Genomic DNA, 25,433 nt, shown 5'->3' with positions numbered 1-25,433 from the left:
TTCCTCGTTTATCCTGCCTTAGGTGCTGTACTACCTCGGTCTTAATTGATCACCTTTTCCAAACAGAATACACCCCTGTCTCCATTTATACGGATTATTATCGATTTGTTTTGTTTTTGTTTGTTTGTTTGTTTTTAATATGGACATTTTCTTCTTACACTATGGGCATCGGGAAATGTGTTCGCGAGGATCCAGAGGATTTCATTGGTGGTTTTTAGTGAGACCTTAAATAGAGCCAGCCTTTCCCGGGCTGATTTTTGCAGTTTCCCACACAAACTTACCTGCACTAACTTGAAAGTCCAGTTTCTCTAGCAATCCTAGAAAACAGCAGGGACTTGAAGCAACATGGACCTGGACAGGTAAGAGAAAGTTTTAGCATCACTGATAATAACTTCTGTCAGTTTTAGTCCAGTTCCTTTTAGATATATTTTTTGTCTTCTTGCTATCAGTAGATGTGCACTGGAGCCTATGCTATATAAACACCCCCAGGGACACAAATTACTAAACTAAACTAATATAATTTATTTTAGAATGAGTTAATTACCGTTCACGTACCTGCACATAAACGTTACTGGTTTCGTTTATGCTTTCATTATTATGAAAGATTTCACAAAAATTTGAAAATTAAGAACTACCACGATGTCAGACGAAATTTATCTTCATGCCAATATCTCTGAATGACTTCATTTCCACTGGTTCATTTTTAAAGATATACCAGCAAAAGTGGACTTAAATAAACATGCTCCACATGGAGCAGGCAATTTGAGTGAAGTCTGGTGAGAAACAGCCTGGGGCATTTTTAGTGGCTTGGCACTGGCTTCTGTTAATGAAAGAATGACTTTGTAGTAATAACATGCCTCTCTGTCTTTTCCCATCGGTCGTTCCCAGCAAAAGGCTGGTGGTGGTGGTACCAAACGAAGTGTCGGTGGCCCATCGCAAACCGCTCGGCAGTGAGGATGAGGCATGGAAAACCTTCCTGGAGAACCCACTGACAGAAGCCTCAAAGGCCATGATGAACATCAATGGAGATGAGGACAGTCCAGCAGCTCTAGGGGTGCTGTATGACTACTATAAGGTATGAAACAAAGAAGAATAAAGGATATTGCCACTTATAATTATCTGATTTATTTTAGGCATGGAAAATCTTCCTGGAGAACCCACTGACAGCTGCCTCAAAGGCCATGATGAACATCAATGGAGATGAGAACAGTCCAGCAGCTCTAGGGGTGCTGTATGACTACTATAAGGTATGAAACAAAGAATAATAAAGGACATTGCCACATACAATGATCTGATTTATTTTAGGTCTGAATTGCTTCTGGACTTGTCATAATCCTTTCAGGTTCCCAGAGAGAAGAGGTATACACCCAGTGCCATTAAGCCCACAGAGCCTTCTGCTCATGGGCACAGCAACTGCGGAAAGTTGGACATGGTGGGTCACCAGCTTCAAGCTATGGTGTCACTGCCTGTTAACCTCTCTTTAAACAACAGCACAACCACTGAGCACCAGCAGGGCTACAAATATGGAGCTGAAAGCCACGCAGGAGATTCTAGAGAAGGAGATGGTAAAGGTGGAGAGAATGGACCTCTTGCTCTGGTCAAGACAGAAAGCCAGGCCCCCATGCCACTTTCATTTTCTGGTGGCACCTGCCAAAAAGAGCCTAGAGACCAAATAAGGAGGCTGTATGAGCAAAGCTGTTATGATATGTCCTTCACTGGCTATTTGAAAGACGAACAGAGGAGCAGTCTGGACAGCACGTATGAGGAGCCAGTGGAAAAAGAGGTCAGACCTAATCTGAATAGAATTGTTGGTTGTTGCTATACAAGTTTTGTTGATACTGATAAGTATCCTTTTTCATTATTATTATTATTATTCATTATTTTCATTATTATTTTTTTTTACATGAATAGTTTGCTCATTAGTATCTTCTTTTACAGATGTACCATAAAAATTCTTCCTCGGGAGTCGATGAATTTCACCACAGTCTACCAGCGTAAGTTTAAAAACATGGCGATACTACAAAAAATTAGAATAACATTTATGTGCACACATCTTATCCTGAGAGAAGAATGACTATGAATTTTAGGTGCTTTTTAAAAAAAAAATTGCCAACAAATCTCATGTGGGGAAAAAACATAAACACCGTTTAAGTTTCCCCATTTACTGTGATTGTTCTGTGAAGCTGCAACCACATTCATTGCATCACGAAGGGCATCCTGCGTAAAGCTATCAAATCAAAACATGCAAAACATTATAAACAAAATAAAACCTGTAAAGTCAGTCACAGTTTCCTTAACATGACACTGCAGGCGGAACTTATGGAACTATTTTCAGCATTGGATTAACCCTCATTCAGTGCTTTGGAAGAATGGTGTATGTGGGGGTTTAAGTCTAAAGAAACTGCAATGTGTGTTTTTTAAGGTTAACCAGGGTTTCGGTGTGTTTCAATGAATCTATGCGGCCCAGACACACACTCACTGGCCACGCTGTTTGGTACAAAATGCAATGCAATGTTCAATTGCTTGTTAACACAATATGATCTGATCAGCCAATCACTTGGCAGCAACTGGATGCATTCAGACAAGCAGACATGGTCAAGATGAATTGCTGAAGTTCAAGTTAAGCATCAGAATGAAGAAGAAAGGTGATTTAAGTGACAGAGGTTGGAGGAGAATGGCTAGACTGCCTTGAAATGATAGGAAGGCAGCAGTAACTCAAATAACCACTTGTTCCAAAAAAGAAGAGCATCTCTGAACACACAACACACTGAACTGTGGTTCAGTGTGCTGTGGCTACAGCTGCTCTGCCCGCTAAGAAGAAGACAGTAGGAATCAAAATCGGACAATAGAGGATTGGAAAAAACATTGCGTGGTTGGATGATTTTGATGATTTTGGCTCCAATAGGTGGATGGTTAAGACCTAATTTAAACAACATGAAAGCATGGATCCATCCTGCACTGAATCAACGGTTCAGGCTGGTGGTGGTGTGATGGCGTGGGAGATATTTTCTTTGCACTGCAGATGCCTTAGTGCCAACAGTGTCGCTTACACTCCACAGCACTACCTGAGTGTTGTTGCTGTCTACCTCCATCCCTTTGACCACAGTGTACCATCTTCTCATGGCTGCTTCCTGCAGGATAATGATGTCAAAAAACTCAAAGCATCTCAAAGCGGCTTCTTGAACATGGCAATGAGTTCACTGTACTCGTGTCCGCAATTATCAGATCTCAATCCAGTGGAGCAACTTTGGGTAGAACTGGAGATGTTCATCGTGGATGTGCAGCCCCGGAAATCACGGCATGTCATGGCAATGTGGAAAAAAAAGTCTCTGAGGAAATTTTCCAGCACTTTGTTTAATCTACACTATGAAGAATTAACACAGTTCTGAAAGCAAAAGGGACACTAGTAATAAAGTTTTTGTTGAGTGTATGTTGGGCTCAAGTTTGTTTAGAGTCATAAGTGTCTTTAAAGAGTTCCTCGCAATCTTCTTATCTGCTCATTTCACCCCCCCCCCCCCCCCACGATTAAAATGTTGATTTAAGTATTTACCTCTGGACAGTAATGTGTTTAGTATGTCAAAGGTGATGCTGACTATCTGCTGTTGCTTGACCTCTTTTACTGAGTCACATACACCAGCATTAATCTGCTCTCCTAGAGTGAAAGTTTTAAAGTTTTAACAAGTTCCTCCATTTGGCTGTGATTGCTTTAATTTGATAATATGACAGGAATAGAGTTTTTCTAGTGCACAAGCATCAACTTAAAGAGTTTTTCTAAAATGAAAGAAGCTGGTATATAATTTGATTTTTAGATTAGGATGTCCTTCATTTTAAAAGATTGTCTTAAGTCATTAATTTTTATCAAATATTAATATTGTCAAGGATTGCAAGAGTTCAATGACTGTAGTCCAGTTTCCTTATTGGCACACACAGGATTTAGACTTCAAAGCCTAAACTATATATTATGAAGAGTGTATAAGGCTATATTTAATAACATTCAGTTTTATATTTTACTTTCACCTGTCATTGTTTTAGTAGTCATCTTACCAATGGCAGTTATGGAGCCCATTATGTCCTTACAGTGACAGCTTCCGGTACAACCTGGAGGCCACGTTATCTCTCCGGCCACGCCAAGGAGAAGGACCCATGGCCTACTTGAACCGCGGCCAGTTCTACCCTTTGACGCTCTCTGCGGCCAGCTTCAGATCATCCCTGCATCAGCCCAGAGGGAAAGTCGGAGTGACTGGAGTGACATCATCCCATGGAGCTGATAGGAGTCTATCCAGGAGTGATCAGTGCACCGTGGGAGGCTCTGAGCTGCCACAGAACAGTATTGTACAGGTGAGTGAGGGAAGATGGAGGAGGCTGAGGACTTGATCACTCAGTAGTGTGAAATATTTGACCTTATTCTACTTCATATTTTCCTGTAGAGTGTTATCATGGTTGTCTTTGGGGACGACAAGGGCAGAGATGAGCAGCTGAAGAATTGGAAATACTGGCACTCAAGGCAGCACACTGCCAAGCAGAGAGTGCTGGACATCGGTAAGACGTTCTGTCCTCACTACCTGTACAATAATGGTGTAGATGGGGACTACTAGATATTTTCACCTAAACCTCACAAAACCATTTAAGGAGAGACTAAGTAGGTGGCAGTCTTACAGGAGGCTCCAGGAGAATCCTGTCACATATCCAGAGCTGAAACCTGATATAATTTGAATAACAGTCAAGCCTGAATTCCCACAGGAGTGCTGTGGAAAGACGCTTATGGGTCTATGTTTGCATAGACGTTAACAGGAGAAATAGGTGGGGGCTTGGATTGTAGCCATATCATGTGCGTTCAGCAAAAGACGTGCCCCAGCCTGTGGCTTAAAACCGAAAGGAATGAACCAGGTGTCATAAACTCTGGTGAATTTTCATGGCAAGTATTGGCATGAACTTGCCACAGACAAGGTGGGAGAGTGAAAATAAGGCAGTGTATTTGGAGTTAATGGTGGAGTGTTGTGAACTGTTGAAAATATGAGATAATGAAATAGACATGCTGCCTGTAATGGGATTTAAAGACAAAATGCTACTGTAGGAGAGAAACGGTGGAATGTTAACTGTTATTGTTGTTCTGACTCAGAGGGAGCAGTTTCCTAGTTTGGGAAATGATCACTGCCTCAACCACTTACTAAATAAGTATACTGTATGTCTTTATGAGTTCTTGGATCAGTATGAACAATCAAAAATTTAGTTGACACTCAGTCAGGGAACAAATTATTTGAACCTCTACTGATTTTGTAGCTTTGCCCACTAACAAAGAAAAGATAAGTCTATAGTTTCAGCGGTAGGTTTATTTGAACAGTGAGAGACAGAACAATAATAAAAAAGAAATATTCAAATGTTCATGAATGAAATAAGTATTTGCTCACCATCAATCAGCAAGATTTCTGGCTCCCAGGTATATTTTATCCAGGTAACGAGCTGACATTGGGAGCCTTCTTAATTTGTTACCTGTATAAAAGATAACTGTCCATAGAAGCAATCAATCCATCCAGATTCCAAACTCTGCACCATAGCCAGGACCAAAGAGCTTTCTGAGGATGTCAGGAACGAGACTGTGGAGCTACACAAGGCTGGAATGGGCTACAAGACCATCGCCAAGCAGCTGGGGGAGAAGGTGACGACCGTTGGTGCGATTATTCGCAGATGGAAGAACCATAAAATAACTGCCAATCTCCCTCGGTCCGGAGCTCCACGCAAGAGCTCACCTCATCGAGTTTCAGTGATAATGAGAACACTGTGGAACCAACCCAGAACTACTCGGGAGGAACTTGTCAATGATCTCAAGGCAGCTGGAAACCCAGTCACCAAGAAAACAGTTGGAAAGAACATGTACAGACCACTGAACATCTCAATGATTCAGAGGAGGACTGGGTAAAGTGTTGTGGTCAGATGAGACCTATTTGGCATCAACTTAACTCGCCATGTTTTAGGAGAAAGAATGTGGCTTACGACTCCAAGAACACCGTCCCCGCCATCAAACATGGAGGTGGAAACATTATGCTTTGGGGGTGTTTTTTCTGCCAAAGGGACTGGATCAAAGGAGGAGAGATGGGGACACGTACTGTCTTGGGTGAGAACCTCCTTCCCTCAGCCAGGACATTGAAAATGGGGTGGGTGGGTATTCCAGCATGACAATGATCCAAAACACGAAAGGCAACAAAGGATTGGCTCAAGAAGAGGCATGTTAAGGTCTTGGAGTGGTCGAGTCAGTGTCCAGACCTTAATCCTATAGAAAATCTGTGGAGGTAGCTGAAGGTTCCAGTTGCCAAACATGAGGCATGAAACATTAATGACTTGGAGAGGATCTGCGAAGAGGAGGGTCTCTCTCTCTCTATTATATAGAGATATATAGCAAGATACAAAGATAAATGTATAGTTGTTTTTGTTATGCAACTATGTTTTGAAAAATTCATACACAAAAAAGAAAATGTGCCTCCAGACAGGCAAAATGTTAACAGATCTGACGCCAAACTTCTCCTGTTTCCTCCGTTTGCCTTCAGCTGACTACAAGGAGAGCTTCAACATCGGGAACGTGGAGGAAATTGCCTACAATGCTGTGTCTTTCACATGGGATGTCAGTGAAGAAGCCAAGGTGAGGGGGGGGGCTGTATGTGTCACACCATGGAAGCTGAACAGGTCAGACGACGTAAACTCTTAGCCCTGTGTGGGGAGGATTGCTTAGTAAAAGCGCAAGTTTTTGTCTTTAGGACTCCTGGTCTGTGCTGAACCGCGTCAGTGGACTGTTTATACCTCATACTCTCACTCTAGTTGAGGGATCGTATGACTGGCCCCGATGACGGGAGGCGTGTCTCCTGCTTTGTGTCAGGTTATTTGGGGCTGCAGAGACGCCGGGTACAGGGCAACAAACCCTTGAAAACAACCCTGCTCAGGTTTCTACGCAGTGACGTCGGTTAGTTGGATGAAGACAAATTGCACACAGCGTGTAAACACACCCACAAACACACTAAAGAATGAGTCCACCCTAAGGTGTTTTGAGCCCTGGGGCTCCCATTCAGCTCCAGTTTTAATGGGAACTTCTCAAACTGCCTCGCTGACAGACGGGTAATTGCCGTTTTGCTGGTTTGTGGATAAATATTTACTGTGTGGCGCACACGCTTTTCACAAACCGTAATTGCTTTAAATGTGTGTTCAGGCGGTACTGTGACGGTACTGCATCGAGCGGTGTGTGTGTGTGTGATTGTACACCTGACCACAATCGTGTACCACTGTGTACCATTAGTCTTACAGAAAGGGAAGTGACTGTCTCAGATGGCACCTTTTATTATTAGTAGTTAAATCACTTTTATGTCAGGCTACATACTACAGGTGCAAAATTAGAGGAATCTTAGTCCTTTTAATGTGAGTGAAACTCAAGGAAGTCCCTGTGAGGTTGAACTTTTCTCTCAAGCTCTGGCCAAAATTCCATGGTAGCACCTTCATGCATGTTAAACAAAAAAATAATGTAACCAGCATGTTTGGATTTTTGCCAGTATGTATATTCAAAGCATGGATGATCCTGTAGTCTGGCCTCTTGTTTAGAGGTGGTAGGTATTTTGAAAGTGAGAGCACTGAGGATTTAGCTTTTAACTGTGACGATATCCTCCCTTCGTCATCATTCACAGTTTGTAATAATCCCTTCTTCTGGGTTTTGCATATGATCTGCTTTGTCTAATGAATACAATTTGTCCTACTAAATATCAATTAGGTCATTAGAAGCACTGATTACACTGTGTGGCTGTGCTGTAAGATGTGAGCCAAGTGGTTCTCACCCTTTCTGCTGCACTCTGACTCACAAGCCTCCAGTATGAGGCCAGACCCCACCCCCCAGGGGAAATGAGGTGGAAAAGGTTGAGGACAAAACAATAGGGTTACTGTGAGGAAATGTGAAGCCTCGTGTCACTCCTATAATCTTTTTTTTTTCTTTTTAGAAATGTAGCTCTCCACTGCTAATTTGACACCAGTTTAGATGAAATAAATATATCTATACTTTTTTTTATTTGGTGGACACGTTATGTTTTGTTTCTGCATGCTTTGGCTGTTGCCAGGTAACAGTTGGCAACCTCCTTGTAACAGAGTGTGAAATGTGTTGGTTCGGGCGGGAGATGAGTGGCTTCCTGCTGCACACAACTCTTGTTTTCGTGTTTGTTTGTGCTGGTTGAGCGGATGGCACTAAACAGCCACTCTGCAGTACCCTCGTGAACTTTGTTTCTCCCCCCCCCCCCCCTTTTTAGGAAGGTACGCTTACACATGCGGATCGCGCAAACACAACAAGCCTCCCACGCACACATACACACGCTGCTAGCAGCAATGCGTCCAGCGCTTGTGGAGAAAATTGAAATGGCTTGGGTCTGTGGAGGTGTGAATTTGTGGAGGTGTGTAGGAGGCTCATTTGTGCTCCAGGCTTTTCCAGCAATCAGCCCTCACCTCTGCAGGTTCAGACACGATGCTGTTGATGCTGCGTAGTGGGAAAATTGGTGTTTAGCCGCAGTTATGAATCCACTGTGATCAGTCTCTGCCGACCTGTTGCTGAAGCTGCCCGTCCTGTTTAGCTGGGAGATTCATGTGGAAATTCTGTCCGTTTGGATGATTTGGCACCAATCATGAGAATCTGTTCCATTGTGCAATTAAATGTGTTAAGATAATGACATGTATTATTGCTTAAAGAGCACACTAAATGATTAAAATAGTGGTAGGATGGTGCTGTTACTTGGGTGACATTTTGTGAATTCTTTTCACAAGCTTTTAATAACCTGCAGATCTGCAGCTATGCCCAATTACTTTAGCTCTGGGAAAGAGGAATGGGTGGAGAAGAGCCATATATTTCTGAAATCTGGGACACTCGCGGTTCTGAAACAATATTAAACAGTTGATTTCTTTATATAAAATCCCACATTCTTGTACCTCTGTGTCTTTGAAGTGTTTTTACTTGACACATGCGAATTTGAAGGAGGCTTATGAGTTGTTGTGGCCTGTGAACTGCTGCTGTTGTGATTCATGGATCCTCTAAACTTTCTATCATTACCACACAGTTTGTGAGTCAGATACAGCTTCATTAGAAAACATATGGACTAATAACGGGCTCTTATGGTTAAACTAATGCAGGAATACCTTTTAGTTAATAGCAAGTTGCTGTTTATTGCTTTACAGGTGTTTACAAAAGTGAAATGGAATTCTGTAACAAAGATTTTCTTATTTGAAATGCACCATTTTTATGCCTGCCTCTTTAGGGACCCCTCCCTAAGATCCCACATTGTTCTGATTGGCCAGTTTCTGGAAACTTTGGTGCAGCAGCTAGTGCCCATAAGCTGTGCGGCATGTACTTTATGCTCTGCTTGTAGAAGTTGATTATATTGAAATTTGTATTCAACCTGACATCAACTCAGGACTATAATAGAAAGAATATGTTCTAAATAGAATACCCATGCTGGTATGAGGCCTGACTTGCTGGCCATTTTATTATTATTAGCATATCTCTTTCATTGCTATACAGATAATACCCAGTTATATCTATCTATGACAACAGCCAGATGACAAAAATCAATTGATGAAAGTACAGGCTGGCTTGTCTAAAAGACATAAAGACCCATATGTCCTGTAATTTTTTTCTCTCAATTTCAGACAAAACTGAGGTTGTTATATTTGGCCCTAAAAATTGTGCCTAATTGGTAGGGGTGCAACGATACTCGTATCGATATTGAACCGTTCGATACAGTGCTTTCGGTTCAGTATGCATATGTATCAAACAATACAAAATAAATTTTTAATTTATTTTATCAACTTTCCTTCTGACGATGCTGTCTGTGTTGAGCGCTCAGTGGATCTGCGCTCGACAGTGCAGCTTAGGCGGAGTAGTCGAACGCAGATTCACTGAGACAGAAGTTAAGCTCTCCTTGCAACATGGCAAATTGAACCTCCCCCACCCTCATTCAGATCTGGCGTTTGGAACTATTTTGGGTTTCATGTGACGTATGACCCTGAAGGTAAGCGCCATGGACTAAAGTAAAACAGTATATTGGATGTGCCACGCAATGCTCAATTACATGGGTGGGAGCTAGTGTGTTAGCGCAGTTAGCTCGTTAACGTGTTGGCCGTCCAGCCCCGGGCCACCCGCAGTAGCTCGTTAACAGAGATTTGCCGTGTTGTGGCGTTAATGTCATTTCAACGAGATTTATGCTGACAGCACTAGTGGGAACACAACAAATATGACAGCACATTTACACCGACATCATCCTAGTGCAAAGACAAGTGGAAGCAGACAAGCACGCATGGTACAAACTTTACCCTTTACCCGAGTCATTTAGACAGCGGTTAGCACATGATTCTTCTTATGGGGACCTGATATGTTTAATATGCTGCTGAGAATATAGCCCAGAAGAAGCGTATAGTATAGCTTTTATTTTGGAAAGAGACATTTCTCTGTAATAAAGTCTGTTTTCCAAAGATGAGCGATTCCTCAATCAGATACAGGGCTCGCAAAATCGCCTGCCCGGGCTAGCGATTTTTCCAGTCGGGCTACCAAAATCTATCTCTGCCCTGCCCGTCTGCCTATCATAGGAAGGAAAAATATATGTCAATGCTTTTGCATTCTTTCGGAAATGTAGCTGGGTAATTATGTCATTGGCATCGGTGAGCCACTGTCAATATGTGACATATTGAAATCCCGTTTGAATTTGCGCTTGTTTTTTGCTTTCACTTTGCAATCGCGCGAACTGTGTATAGAGAGCGACAGCACTGATTGGTGAATGATGATAATTTGTGCACCAATTCCTCTGACATCGTCTTATCAATCGTTAGCTTACTATGCAAACATGACAAGTGAAATCTCCCGCAGCAAGCTTAAACATGTGAGAGGTTGATCGCGCAGAGAATCGCTGAGCTTATGTGAGTGCGTGTGTAAAAGCAGCAGGATATATATTGTAGCGGGTCAGGGCTGTTCGGGGTTCTGTTTGTACAGTTATGTTTTGTTTATGTTGCCATAGTGACGGGTGACGCCCTCTCGCTGCGACGGTGTGTCCTTCCGGGGTCAGAGGGCGCCCTGTGTGGTGTTGTTGTTGTTGCTGTGCTGTTGCCGCTGAGCAGTTAGCTAGCGGCAGTGTTCTTCTGCAGATGTCAATAAACGGCTGTGCTCCCTGGCTAGCTCACGGGAAGCAAGACAAACGATACCTCCGTCTCCTCCTTGTCTGAGCTCGCCACATTGGTGTCAGAAGTGGGATGATGGTGGCACCCCATGTTCTGACCCGAGTGACTTTTCCCCCGCCGGTCGTGACCGGCCGGTGCGCCAAAATAAGGCACCTGGACATTTGCAGGACTTTGTGTGGGGTAATGGGGTCGTCGGGGACGACTGACCCCTTAGTTGGGGGCTATGTAGCGGGTCAGGGCTGTTCGGGGTTCTGTTTGTACAGTTATGTTTTGTTTATGTTGCCATAGTGACGGTTGACGCCCTCTCGCTGCGACGGTGTGTCCTTCCGGGGTCAGAGGGCGCCCTGTGTGGTGTTGTTGTTGTTGCTGTGCTGTTGCCGCGCTGAGCAGTTAGCTAGCGGCAGTGTTCTTCTGCAGATGTCAATAAACGGCTGTGCTCCCTGGCTAGCTCACGGGAAGCAAGACCAAACGATACCTCCGTCTCCTCCTTGTCTGAGCTCGCCACATTGGTGTCAGAAGTGGGATGATGGTGGCACCCCATGTTCTGACCCGAGTGACTTTTCCCCCGCCGGTCGTGACCGGCCGGTGCGCCAAAAGAAGGCACCTGGACATTTGCAGGACTTTGTGTGGGGTAATGAGGTCGTCGGGGACGACTGACCCCTTAGGTGGGGGCTATGTAGAGGGTCAGGGCTGTTCAGGGTTCTGTTTGTACAGTTATGTTTTGTTTATGTTGCCGTAGTGACGGTTGACGCCCTCTCGCTGCGACGGTGTGTCCTTCCGGGGTCAGAGGGCGCCCTGTGTGGTGGTGGTGGTGGTGTTGTTGTTGCTGCTGTGCTGTTGCCGCTGAGCAGTTAGCTAGCGGCAGTGTTCTTCTGCAGATGTCAATAAACGGCTGTGCTCCCTGGCTAGCTCACGGGAAGCAAGACAAACGATACCTCCGTCTCCTCCTTGTCTGAGCTCGCCACATTGGTGTCAGAAGTGGGATGATGGTGGCACCCCATGTTCTGACCCGAGTGACTTTTCCCCCGCCGGTCGTGACCGGCCGGTGCGCCAAAAGAAGGCACCTGGACATTTGCAGGACTTTGTGTGGGGTCATGGGGTCGTCGGGGACGACTGACCCCTTAGTTGGGGGCTATGTAGCGGGTCAGGGCTGTTCGGGGTTCTGTTTGTACAGTTATGTTTTGTTTATGTTGCCATAGTGACGGTTGACGCCCTCTCGCTGCGACGGTGTGTCCTTCCGGGGTCAGAGGGCGCCCTGTGCGGTGTTGTTGTTGTTGCTGTGCTGTTGCCGCTGAGCAGTTAGCTAGCGGCAGTGTTCTTCTGCAGATGTCAATAAACGGCTGTGCTCCCTGGCTAGCTCACGGGAAGCAAGACCAAACGATACCTCCGTCTCCTCCTTGTCTGAGCTCGCCACATTGGTGTCAGAAGTGGGATGATGGTGGCACCCCATGTTCTGACCCGAGTGACTCCCCCCCCCCCCCCCCCCCGCCGGCCGTGACCGGCCGGTGCGCCAAAAGAAGGCACCTGGACATTTGCAGGACTTTGTGTGGGGTAATGAGGTCGTCGGGGACGACTGACCCCTTAGGTGGGGGCTATGTAGAGGGTCAGGGCTGTTCAGGGTTCTGTTTGTACAGTTGTTTTGTTTATGTTGCCGTAGTGACGGTTGACGCCCTCTCGCTGCGACGGTGTGTCCTTCCGGGGTCAGAGGGCGCCCTGTGTGGTGGTGGTGTTGTTGTTGTTGTTGTTGCTGTGCGGTTGCCGCGCTAAGCAGTTAGCTAGCGGCAGTGTTCTTCTGCAGATGTCAATAAACGGCTGTGCTCCCTGGCTAGCTCACGGGAAGCAAGACCAAACGACACCTCCGTCTCCTCCTTGTCTGAGCTCGCCACATTGGTGTCAGAAGTGGGATGATGGTGGCACCCCATGTTCTGACCCGAGTGACTTTTCCCCCGCCGGTTGTGACCGGCCGGTGCGCCAAAAGAAGGCACCTGGACATTTGCAGGACTTTGTGTGGGGTAATGGGGTCGTCGGGGACGACTGACCCCTTAGTTGGGGGCTATGTAGCAGGTCAGGGCTGTTCGGGGTTCTGTTTGTACAGTTATGTTTTGTTTATGTTGCCGTAGTGACGGTTGACGCCCTCTCACTGCGACGGTGTGTCCTTCCGGGGTCAGAGGGCGCCCTGTGTGGTGGTGGTGTTGTTGTTGTTGTTGTTGCTGTGCTGTTGCCGCGCTGAGCAGTTAGCTAGCGGCAGTGTTCTTCTGCAGATGTCAATAAACGGCTGTGCTCCCTGGCTAGCTCACGGGAAGCAAGACCAAACGATACCTCCGTCTCCTCCTTGTCTGAGCTCACCACAATATTTTAGTTCTGCTGAGCCAAATAAGACAGGTCAGGGTGAAGAAGTGACAGCCAAAGAAAAGCTTACCACAAAACGGAAAAGTTATGACAAATCAGACTATAAGGCAAAAAGAAAGTGCAGCTTTATGGTTTCATGGACAAAATAATTTCTGTGGCTGCAATATGACAAGCGAAATAACCAGGGCTGCACATAAGTGGTCCGCAGGTGCGCATTTGCTGTCAAAATAAAAAACGGGCACAAGATATGAAGTTGCAACGCGTGTTTGCATACATCAGCATAGAAGTGCTGTATCATCAGCACTTCTATGCTGATGATACAGTTATTTACAGCTGTGGTTCAACTCTTGTCCAAGCCATCGACTCCTTGCAGAAAGCCTTTTCTGCTGTCCAGCACTCATTACATCAGCTTAAACTTGTTCTCAACGCAGACAAAACAAAGCTCATGTTGTTTTCTAAATCAAGGAGACGAGCCCAAACAATCCCATCAGTAACCACTCTTGAAGGTTGGTTCACACCTATAAATATCTGGGAATCTTAATTGATGACTCGCTTACCTTCAAACCACATGTAGAGAATCTTGTGAAAAACCTGAAGTTAAAACTGAGATTTTATTTTCAAAATAAGTTGTGTTTCTCTTTTAATACAAAGAAGCGGCTTGTTGCTGCAACATTCTTACCTGTGCTGGATTATGGTGATATTCTATATATGAATGCTTCTGCTCAATGTCTTCGAATGGTTGATTCTGTGTATCATGCTTCTCTGAGGTTCATCACTAACTGTAAATTTCAGACTCACCACTGTGAGTTATACTCTCAGGTAGGATGGCCTGCTTTGGTAAGTCGGAGGAACTCTCATTTATACAGTTTTATATATAAGGCGATACTTGGGTTGCTGCCTTCTTATATATGTTCCCTGCTTGTAATGAAACATGCTGGTCGGTATTCTCTTCGTCCGCATGGTTACTTGTTGCTTTCTGTTCCATTTGCCCGAACTGAACTTGGTAAAAGAGCTTTTGTCCATTTAGCACCCTCGGCCTGGAACAAACTGCAGAAGGAATGGAAAATGACTGAATTCATTTCATTAAGTGATTTTAAATCTAAACTACGAATCCTTGAGGCCAAGTCCATAATTGTCATTTTAACTGACTTTTTATTTTATTTGAATTTTATTGAATTTTATTTTTATTTTATTTGTATTCTTTCACTTATTGTTGCATGTGTGTTGTTGCTGCCTGTGTTTGAGTAATTTCTGTAACTGTGAGACATCTGCTGCTGCCTATCTTGGCCAGGTCTCCCTTGAAAAAGAGGTTTTTAATCTCAATGGGATCTTCCTGGTTAAATAAAGGTTAATAAATAAATAAATAAGATTTTCAGGAGGAGGACAGACATTTGTTTAGAACTCTTAAAGATGTCGAAGAAGCAAGCTCCTTTAAGCAATTACTGTGATGTTCCTCCACCTCCAAAGAAATGTCAGAAGGAGTCCGAACCACAAAAGAAGCATGTATTCTCGGAAAAGTAGTTGCAGGAGGTGAGCTGGCTTCAAACAAATGATGAACGCACAGAGATGTGGTGCGGAATGTGCCGTGAAAATTTAATAAATGACAAATTAAAAAGGCATGAACATTTTTTTTGTATCGAAAAAATATCGAACCGTGACACCAAAGTATCGAACCGAACCGTGAATTTTGTGTATTGTTGCACCCCTACTAATTGGATACTTTCTCTGCCAGAAAAGTGAGGAGTGTCCTCTTTGGGTCAGGGATGAGTTTTTGCCCCAAGTGGAGGAGTTTAAGTAACTTGGGGTCTTGTTCACGAGGGAGGGGACAAGGGAGTGGGAGACAGACAGACAGATTGGGGCAGCGGCTGCAGTGTTGCAGATATTGCCTTGTCCCGTTGTGTTAAAGACAGAGCGAAACGTCAGAGCGAAGCTGTCAGTCTACGTTACTGTCCTCACCTATGATAATGAGTTCTGTGTAGTGACCAAAAAAATTAGGTCGCGGATACAAGCAGTGGAAATGAGATTTCTCTGAAGGGTGGCTGGCCTCTCCCTTTGAGATAGGGTGAAGAGTGTAGTCATTTGAGAGGTGCTCAGAGTAGAGCTGCTCCTCTGCATCAAAAAGAGCAAATCAAGGTGATTGGGCATCTGACAAGGATGCCTTTTGTGTGAGTTGTTTTGGGCATGTCTCACTAGACAAAGGCCTCCTGGGCAGACTCATGACACCCTGAAGAGATTGCATCTCTCAGCTGGCCTGGGAACATGTTTTCCCAGATGAGCTGGAGAAGGTGGGGAGAGGGAGGTCTGGGTGTTCTTGCTTCTTGTTCCTGCCCTGCATGGCATGGATTTAGCAATGTTATATGATCATCATCTCTGCTTCAGTTTAAGTCACAAAATTAAAAAAACTGAATGTTTTGTTTTTATTTCTTTTTTTGTTGCTTCCTAGGTCTTTATCTCTGTGAACTGTCTGAGCACAGACTTCTCCTCTCAGAAGGGTGTGAAGGGGATGCCTATGATTATTCAGATCGACACGTACAGCTACAACAACGGCTGTGGCAGCAGGCCAATCCACAGAGCCTATACTCAGATTAAGGTCTTCTGTGACAAGGTAAAGAAGCCTGCTAGCACATGTGCTCAACGGTGAGCTAATAACATGGAATTGGATAAACCTTTTTAACCTGTTTTTAACATATTCTGACATTTTTTTCTGTTTGCAGGGTGCTGAGAGGAAGCTTCGCGACGAGGAAAAAAAGCAGCTCAGGAAGAGTATGAAAGGTGAAACCTTTTTTTGGTTTTGTTTGTTGCTAAGACGTGATTACAATTTATTTACAGAAATAAAATTGTTCATGTTGTTTTAAAATCCACTGAAACAAGGTTACAAATCCTTGACCTTAGGACACTGAGACTTAAAAAGGTTTGCAAATGTAATCAATTCTGTACTTGAAGTTGTCGCTTGGCAACAGATGTTAAGTTCACACTGCCTCTGGATTAGGGAAAAATGGCAGCTCGGGGTTGACCACGATAAAGAGTGCTGAAAGTGCACTGTTCAAAAGCATTGGAGACCTGGACTCCCAGCCCGTTCTCTTCATTCCAGACGTCCACTTTGGAAACCTGCAGAGAGCGGGGCAGGTGAGGGACCACGCTCTTTCCAATATACACACACACACACACACACACACACACACACACACACACACACACATTCGTTTTGACATTTTAGTGAAGACAGAATTGACATAATGGTTTTTGTTTTTTTTTTTTTTTTTATTTTGTTTGCAGGTGTTTGCTTTCAACACTGAAGAAGTTGATCGAAATGGGTGAGTCCCACAGTGGCTTTGTGTTAGTGCACACTGCTCCACACGCTTAGACCTTGAGTTTATTGTTGAGGGTCTCTCCATGGTGAGAAGATTACAGAAGGTTGGACAAAGGCTAATTTTGTTTTTATCCTTGTTTCTACCTTAGAAGAAACAAACTGTTACATGTCAGGGAACCAAGAGCATTCCCATAAAATGACACGTGTTTCTGCATGTGTGTTCATCAGAGGTGTTTTAATGAAGAGGGTTTCATGTGTTGGCCAGGAAGACCTCTGTCCACCTGCACTAAAGAAGTCCAGAGTGGAACCAGAAAGAAAAGGTAACTTATTTCTCATTAAGAGTTCTTGTCCTTGTTGGTGTCGTGGTTTGACCTAATATTGTCTTCCTATACCTTGACTTTTCCAGTTCTACTATATGTGAGGAAGGCGTGTGATGAAGTGTTTGATGCTCTGATGCTGCGCAGCCCAACCCTCAAAGCTCTGATGGAGGCTGTGAGTACTGAGAATACATTGCTTACAAAACAGAAGTCATTACTTCTACAAACCAATAGTTCACTGCCAAACGGTTTGTAGATGGGTCAAAGCTAATGTGACCTGTTGGTTTGCAAAGCCCTGTTTTTGAAGCATCATCTGGAGCATCTTGGTTGTTACCTTGTTAGCTTCTTCAAACCAGACGTCACAAAATGAGCAGTGGATCCAACAGTCGCAAGATAGACCTGTGCTTTATCCTCCTTTTGGCTAGTAATGTTCTTCGCTTTAAGATGTGAAACTAGGGATTGAGACCATAAACTCATCAGGAAAGTGTTTTCTGAGACTGAAGATGTGAGAAGTAGTTATTTCTGATCCTTCTTACATCTTACACTTTTCTGAAACCGGAATAGTCGCAAGAATTGAATTCATGCATATATAAATGGGGAGAGAGAGAGAGATTCAGTTTTGTTAACATCTACTTTGTCTTCACAGATCTCTGAGAAATATGCGGTGCCTGTTGAAAAGATAGCCAAGGTTTACCAAAAAAGCAAAAAAGGGTGAGTCCAACTCAGTAAAAACAGTTTCTTCTGCTTTTCACTTGCTTCCATGTCTGTTTGCTTGTTGGCTTAAGGTAGCTTTACATGCCAACCAGTGTCAGTAACCCTTGCTAACGAGGAGAAGAAGAGATGAATAAATATGCCCGTCTTACATTTAGAAGGCATATTTTAGCATAAACCAAACTTCAGGACAAAACTTTGAAATTAAATGAAGTTGTAGGGAAGCCGTGTGAAGAACAGCCGAGGGATCATGTATGTAGAAATCAATTTGCAATAGAGACATGAGCTGACCAGATCAGTTATTACCGTTAAATGTGTTTACTGTCTTTCCCAGGCTCCTGGTGAACATGGATGACAACATCATCCAGCAATACTCCAATGAGGACACCTTCATCCTGGCTATCGAGAGCTCAGCAGACTCCTGGCGTGTGACTCTGTCGGAGATCTGATGGCTACTAACCCCTGCACTGTCATACTCATTATGCTCCAGACGGAGGTTGATCAGTGCTTGGTGACTCTTTATCCATTTCATGTGCACAGACTCATGAACGCTGTTATCAGTGTTGTATGCTGGAGCCAAACTGTTCTTTGAAATCACACGGGAGTCTCTGCAGGCTTTCCTGTCCTGCATGGATCATTTTGAACATTGGCCCTTGGCTCTGGGGACACAGGCTCAGCAAACGTTGAAAACTTGTGGATTTGTTTTTAGGTTAGGAAAAATCTTTTGATCTTTCCTAGCAACCTTACCAGCTGGCAGGAATGCAGTTGTGAACCCTTTTTGCCCAGCTGTCACTAAAAACAGGATTCATCCCGGTCCGCACAAAGACAGCAGCAGCTCTCTGTGGTGTCAGGAAGAAGACGTCATAACAGATTAACAGCACAGAGCACTGCTCCGGGCTTCTCCTGCACCTTCTGTTATCCTCCCTGTACTTCCTCCTGTGATCGAAACTTTGAAATGACGTGACGGGCATTTGAAAAGCCTTTGCAACACCTTTGAGTGCCACACTGCTCTTTGCTTGCTACCTTCCTAATCAATTTTAGACATGTCTCGACTTTAATCTGAAGTGATGGTACTTTAACTCTTATTAGCATCCATTATGTTATTATTTTTTGATTGGTTATATTTTTACTGCATGCTAAATGTTTCCTGTTGGTGCCAGTGAAAAAATAACAGTTATTTATCCCAGATTGTAACTACATGCCACTGTCCTGGGATCTATAATTAGATTGAGGCACCGTTATAGAACAGGACTTCTGGTCTAAATTGCTCTTGTTAAATTGTTCTGCTTCCTCTGTGTGTGTGTGTGTGTGTGTGTGTGTGTGTGTGTGTGTGTGTGTGTGTGTGTGTGTGTGTGTGTGTGTGTGTGTGTGTGTGTGTGTGTGTGTGTGTGTGTGTGTGTTAATTGCTTTTCCTCTCACTAAAGAGACTGCAGTCATTAGTATTTATGACATTCGTTAGGGACTCGCAGGGCCCAGCCGCTCTATCCGTTTACTCCTTTGAGGCTGCAGCAGCCGATCAGAGCACAGCAGCGGAGCGATCCTGTTCCAGCTCGGTGCGTCTGCCTGTATCCTTCATATACTTCACATGCAGTGAAGTACAATTTTTACGATGTGCAAATAAAAAAATAGTTTTCTATAAAGTCACTTCTTTCTGCTTCTGCCAAAATCTACAGCGTGCGTTTTTACAGCTCAACAGTGGCTACAACTGTCACCTGAAGTGTGATGTTTTCAGGTTTCCCTGTCTCATTTATGTAAATATAACATTTAGGAACTCCACCGATAAAATAGACATCCGAGATATGTTAAAAACTGTTACCAAATCAGTTTTACACCCATCCCAAGTGTCACAATATGAAGGCAAAATCACACATGCTATGAGCAGCCCTCTGATTGGCTACATCATAGTTCGGATGGCAAAACTGCATGAATTTAGTATCTTAACAGAAATGAGCACTGGTGTTCTGCATTTTGAATCAGTTTTCTGATAATTCTCTGGGGAAAACTTTAAGAAGGCCATTGAGTAAACATTCGTAAGCGAACTTCTCACGTGGGATAGGTCAGAGCAAGTTGTACCGGTGTCCTTTAAACTGCGTTTTAATACCAGACTCATCTTCTAGCTGTTATTCATTTTATGTCAAAACAGCTTTCTAATAGGCATATTTTAACACTCTCACATGGCGCTGTGAAATGGAGAAATGACGCCTCTATGTAATGTTCTGTATTACAGTTTGGACAGATCGCACTGATGGATCAACTTTAGGTCCTGAACATGGTTTTCAAAGTCTTTGGAATTTGAACATGTAGAAGGGCCTGATCACAATTGATGTTGTTGCTCCGTTGCCTGTTCACACTGTAATGAAGATGACGTGTCCAATAGAGGTGAATTATCTCACCTTTATCTTATCTGCTTACCATCATGGTAATTTAAGGGTTTGTAATTTGTGAAATTTTCATAGGAAATCACTTCAGACAGTTGACTTCCATCCACGGCTTAGCCTTGAGATAAACACTCCCAAATTAGAAACTGAGGGGAAATGGAATAACTTAAGATGTTAATTGATTTAAATATTTGTAATTACAGGAGTGGAAATGTAAGTCAGTATCTAATATGTACACCTGTGTAGCCAATTTATTACAACACTGGTTTACCATAATCAATAGCGTTCACACTGCACTGCTTAAAAGCCTTTTGGAAAAAGAATTGGAAAACACCATACATATTCATACACATCCTATTCATGTCTTTTTCATTCAAACGCATATACTGGTTACCAGTGCACATCTACAGTACGTGTATTAATGTTACTGTACCATTAAAACAAACTAACAAAAACAAACCCCAAACGGATCCTGAGGCAGTCAGGTAGGATGGAGTCATTGATTCATTTATTTTTTTAATTGAATGATCTTTGTTGTGATCACTGTAACCTAACACAACACATTTTGGTCATTTCAAATTAACATACTTAATTATGCACAAAGGTCACATTGATTTTTACAGGTTAATTATACTTTTGTTTGGTAATAGTGCAATTATATGGTAAAAATTGGTGTCTGTATAAAAAAGGCTGAGCATGACCTTAAAATGAATGTAAGCAGTCACATTCTTTAACTTCCTAAGTCTAAGGTTTTTAAAATGTAGCACAAAAAAAAATATTGTTAATGAGTTACACAAAAGTCGTACATTTCTATTGTCAAAATGTACACAGTGGTTTCAAACAGTGTACTTGGAAACTAACTGATCCAGGGATGTGTCTATATGTAAGGTTTCCTTTCACATGTTAAGGATTTGAAACTGCAGCTATTACGACGTGTCACTTACAGGCTAAAAGGAGCTCACTGGGCTGATTTAGAGTATGCACTTGTAACTTTGCAAAAGGCTTTTCTGTGTTTGTTAACATACAAACCTAAGCCATATTTCAGAGTTTATTAACCCTCCTTAAAGAAACTCTGTAAAGTAGTACCTGCCTTGAGGAGACCTCAGGTCAGCTGGAAGCAACATTATACAACAGGATCAACGAGCTTCTGCCAGTGTGACAGGTTAACTGTGACAGGAAGCTGAACGGAGTAGTTTTCAGTGGATGCTGGAAATGGTACAGACAGTCCTAGAAAGAGCAGTTTGGGTCAAAAATTGTATGTAATTGTAGTCATGCTAGTGATGTGACTGTGTATCAGAATATTGATGATCTCTCACTTCAGTTCAGACTGAAATCTTTAATCGGTGACTCCATTGGCATTTTTAGTCATATCATAAAATACTGGCTACAGGTGTACACCTCAGTGGTTTCTGAGGTTTTTGACTATGCTAGCATGATTAACAGTTGCCTAGTGGTCTTTGCATCACATTGCACAGCAATATTAGCACTTTAGGAATATAACCAGAATTCAACCAGCTAGCAGCCAGTTGAATTGAGTCCCCTCAAGTTGTGCTCATTGACTGATGGCAACATGTTTATGAATTAGACAGTAATTTTTTCCAAACCTCCAACAATGTCTCTGAGAGTGTTTGCAATCAGCCCAAGTCAGGCTTTGCAGAAAGATTGCATCTGGTGATGCCTTGCAATGAAAGGTAGTTGTGAATGTGCAACAATCTCGAGCTCTGAGGTGTAAAGATATCCCAAACATTTTGCTATTAGCTTATTGGGAATCACCTCATTAGTGATTATCTCGAATAATATCTTGTAATGTTATGTTGACTCAACTAAAGATGGTAACAGGCTGCCAGTAACAAAGTGCCTGAGATACAGTTATTTGCAGGTAGGAACACTGGTTTGAGTGGTGAGTCAAGGATGCCACTGAGGTGAAAAAGTAACAACCTAAATACTTTAATCATCTAATTCCACAATATTCCACAATTAAGCAAACACCACATGATTACTTGCACACAATATATTGTAAATTTAATTCTTGCCTTTGAATTTGACCCCAAAAGAAGAAAACAGAATCCTGTGTTCCAAATCTGTAGTCACTAAATACAATATACCATACAAAACCTACAAAATGCAACAATTACAAACATTTTGTTCAACGCTGAACAATTGTACAGTATAAATTTATACAATACTGTTTTTTTTTATTTTATTTGGCACTTGACCACAAGATGCTTTCTTTACGTTTTAACAGAAACGATCCACATGACAGCGTTTTTCTTAAAAAAAAAAAAATCATAAAAAAATAATAAATGTGACACATTATGACAGTATCATTGCAGTAGTTGTGATTCTGTTTGTTGCTCTGCATCTTTTTTCTCTTTACATAAAAAAACCAAACAGCAGTTATTATACTGAACATTCAAAGCTTTTTCTAATTGGAACATGTTGCAGTTACTGAAACGGCTCGGCTGGGGCCTGGAGGAGGGCGGGGTTACATTCAGGGGTGGAGAAGTTTGGTTTTTCTCTTTTCAGGTTTTCTTTGAAAGCAGAGTGAAGAATAGAGAGACAAAGGAGAGGAGCACGGATTGAAATTATGATATTTATCCTGCGTGTGAGACTGTGGGGCCGCTGCTCACGGTGTGTCACGTGGCGCCGTGTTGGAGACACGATTGGATGGTGATTTAACGATGGAGCTCTCAGCTCTGATAGCTTAGTGCTTGTTTACAGTTGCCTCACTGATGTTGTGCAGGGAAGTCAACCTAAAGAGCTTCTTCTGTAAACCTACAGACGCGTCAGCTTTGTCGATCCACACTCGGTCAATAACACTGACGACACAGAAGCGAGCACAGGGCTGAATAGCGCTACCGTCTTGTTTGATATCCATAAACACACACTAAGAACACACACATGCGTGTAAGTCACATGCATATGTGCTATGTTAGTCTACCCCCCCGTACCCGACAACTGGTTCAACATGCTGCCTTTAAAAACATCAAAAGTGAAGAAAAAGCGGTTTTGTTCTTCACGCAATTAAAAGAAAAAAAGGTTTGCATGCTCGATATCTCGCCACAGCTTAAATAAACAAAGATTTAAAAAAAAAAAAATTATTATTAATATTTCACGACGTTTGTTCATTGAGCACTGAGCGCTCTGGACTACATGGGTTTGCTATACAAATGTAGAGATGCACTTTAAAATATCTACACGGTACTCAAATACTTGTTAAGACTACTTTTCTATTTCTGCCTTAAGCTAGCGCGCGGTGACGGCCTCGGCGTTGCCGCTGCGAAACACAGACAACGGAGCAGAGGGACGCTTTCTATCCTTCAGCGAGACCTCACAAAATGAAAACTACTGATCAGGGTGCTTATGCATAGTAGCGTAATATCACATGTTCTTGTTGGCCCAGCACAAAATATGAAACAAAGTCTATCAAGTCTGCAAAAAAAGAAAAAAAAAATACACAAACACACGTACACACTCTCACAGTAGAAAAGAGGAAAGCGGTACTCGTTCCGAGTGAAGGACAAACTTCACAGGTCTTCTCTGCAGATAAAAATGATCTTGCCTACAGTACTAAACACCATCATCTCTCTCGTGGTCTTGTGCACACTCTGTCTATTATACATGTTAGAGTGATGGAGGCTCTGTGCGGCCCTGGCCGGAGCCTGGGGGGGTTACAGAGAGTCAAGCAAAGACACTGATACAGAGACTCCAGTTTATACTGCGTATGTACAACCTACTGTAAACCTTCTTTAAACTTGGAAATGCCTATAGGAGAACTGAGGAATGCAATTACAATCAGTGGGGTTTAATAACCTGATGGGACATCAGTCTTAGTTGGAGTTCGGAGGGTTTCGGATAAACGGCTTGACAGAGGGGTGTGGGAGGGCTGGGAAATTGGAGAGTGTAGCTCCTGTGGCCATCTCCTGTGTGAAAGTCCTCAGTGCACATTGAAAGGCCTGTCTTCTTCATCCTCATCATCCTGTCAATCTTCATCATCAGACTCTCCACAGTGGAGAGTTGTGGGCATTTAGCACCCCAAAGAAGCACTGTGGAGACACAAATGAAGATCAACAGTCACACACAGGTGCTGACATGTTCAAAATATGGAAGCGTTTTTGATCAACACTTCCGGGCTTCTTCCCACTTCTTCAACCATGTGTTGCAGGCTGGTGTTGTTACAGGTAATATAAAAGCAGTTGAGATGCAATCCCACGTTATCTCATATCTAAATTAAATCTCTAATCTTTTTCCCATTTTTCCCGGTTTGCTGACTGGAAACAAAATCCTACATACTTGAATATGCTATCACATTTTAGAGCAGATTACGCCAGGCTAGGTTGATAAGATTGCAGTCAATATTCTGTTAACCCTGCGAGGTGTAAGTGATCAGATGTGCTAGCCCTAATCCCACCCTGCAGCTGCGGAGAGCAGCACCAGCCACTGGTGGCAAACAGTGCTTTGCAATATTAAACTAAAATAAATACCTGAAACCCCAAACTCTTTTGAGATTATCTACAATAAAACGCTGAATGTGTTTCAGAACATTTTTGCTTTTGTATGTATTACTTTACATAGTTAAAGCGTATCATTATCACATGAGAAAATGTCTAAAAAGCCCCTGTTACAAACGTGTCCACAGCAGAGACAACATCAGCATGTCTATTATTGTTTGCATGAAACTCCTTATAACTGCGCTGTTACAGTTTGATGTTTGCACTTTCAACACAAGCTGAAACAGAGACTCAGCGAGGCTGCGTCTTGCTGCTAGCTCATCTTAAATTGGTCATGTGACTTGGACGCGCCGTTTGATTCCAGAGGGTTACGTCGACTGAGAGCCTCTCGATCTGTTTATGACAGTGAATTAAAACAGAGCATTTAATTCTGTTTTAATTGAATTAAATATAATTACTACCAGATACATCTGCTAATTCATTTTCAGAACAGGCCGTACTCGCTCACGGTACATTTCGTGCTTCCTCGCGTTAACTTTCTCTCACTGGTCGTTTGTCGGTTCAGTTTTGTTTTGTACTGTGCTGAACTTGGACTGCTATTAACTGGCAACAACACAAGAGGCCAGAAGTTCAAAACAACAACAATAACAACAATAAGTGTGTTCTTCCACACGTGAACTCTTATTATGAAGGAGTAATGTGCGCCCTCACACATGCTTCACAACACGTTTCTAAT

General features: G+C 43.0%; 2 protein-coding genes across 4 annotated transcripts in view; one reads left to right on the top strand and one right to left on the bottom strand.

Annotated features, from left to right (window-relative positions):
• On the top strand, positions 1-23,708 carry LOC147318435 (grainyhead-like protein 2 homolog). The gene is made up of 16 exons (XM_086310365.1): positions 1-359; positions 889-1,054; positions 1,134-1,247; positions 1,343-1,783; positions 1,939-1,994; positions 4,080-4,338; positions 4,428-4,539; positions 6,543-6,634; positions 15,974-16,135; positions 16,245-16,302; positions 16,520-16,656; positions 16,807-16,844; positions 17,069-17,160; positions 17,247-17,332; positions 17,804-17,868; positions 18,203-23,708. The coding sequence occupies exons 1-16, from the start codon at positions 346-348 to the stop codon at positions 18,315-18,317; spliced, it is 2,007 nt and encodes a 668-aa protein (XP_086166491.1). The 5' UTR covers positions 1-345; the 3' UTR covers positions 18,318-23,708.
• Positions 22,170-25,433, bottom strand: part of ncalda (neurocalcin delta a) — a 71,875-nt gene continuing 68,611 nt past the window's right edge. For all 3 annotated transcript variants that reach the window (XM_086310368.1, XM_086310367.1, XM_086310366.1), the window contains one exon: positions 22,170-24,292. The gene's annotated coding sequence lies outside the window, so the exon portion shown is untranslated. The remainder of the gene's footprint in view (positions 24,293-25,433) is intronic.

The sequence above is a fragment of the Aulonocara sp. 'chitande type north' Nkhata Bay genome, linkage group LG11, assembly GCF_057382095.1.
Source record: "Aulonocara sp. 'chitande type north' Nkhata Bay isolate Kocher_YH1m ecotype deep benthic linkage group LG11, A_spYH_male_GT1.1, whole genome shotgun sequence".
In the NCBI taxonomy this organism is placed as follows: domain Eukaryota; kingdom Metazoa; phylum Chordata; class Actinopteri; order Cichliformes; family Cichlidae; genus Aulonocara; species Aulonocara sp. 'chitande type north' Nkhata Bay.
Note: the sequence above shows the minus strand (reverse complement) of the source record. Positions and strands in the feature narration are given on the sequence as shown.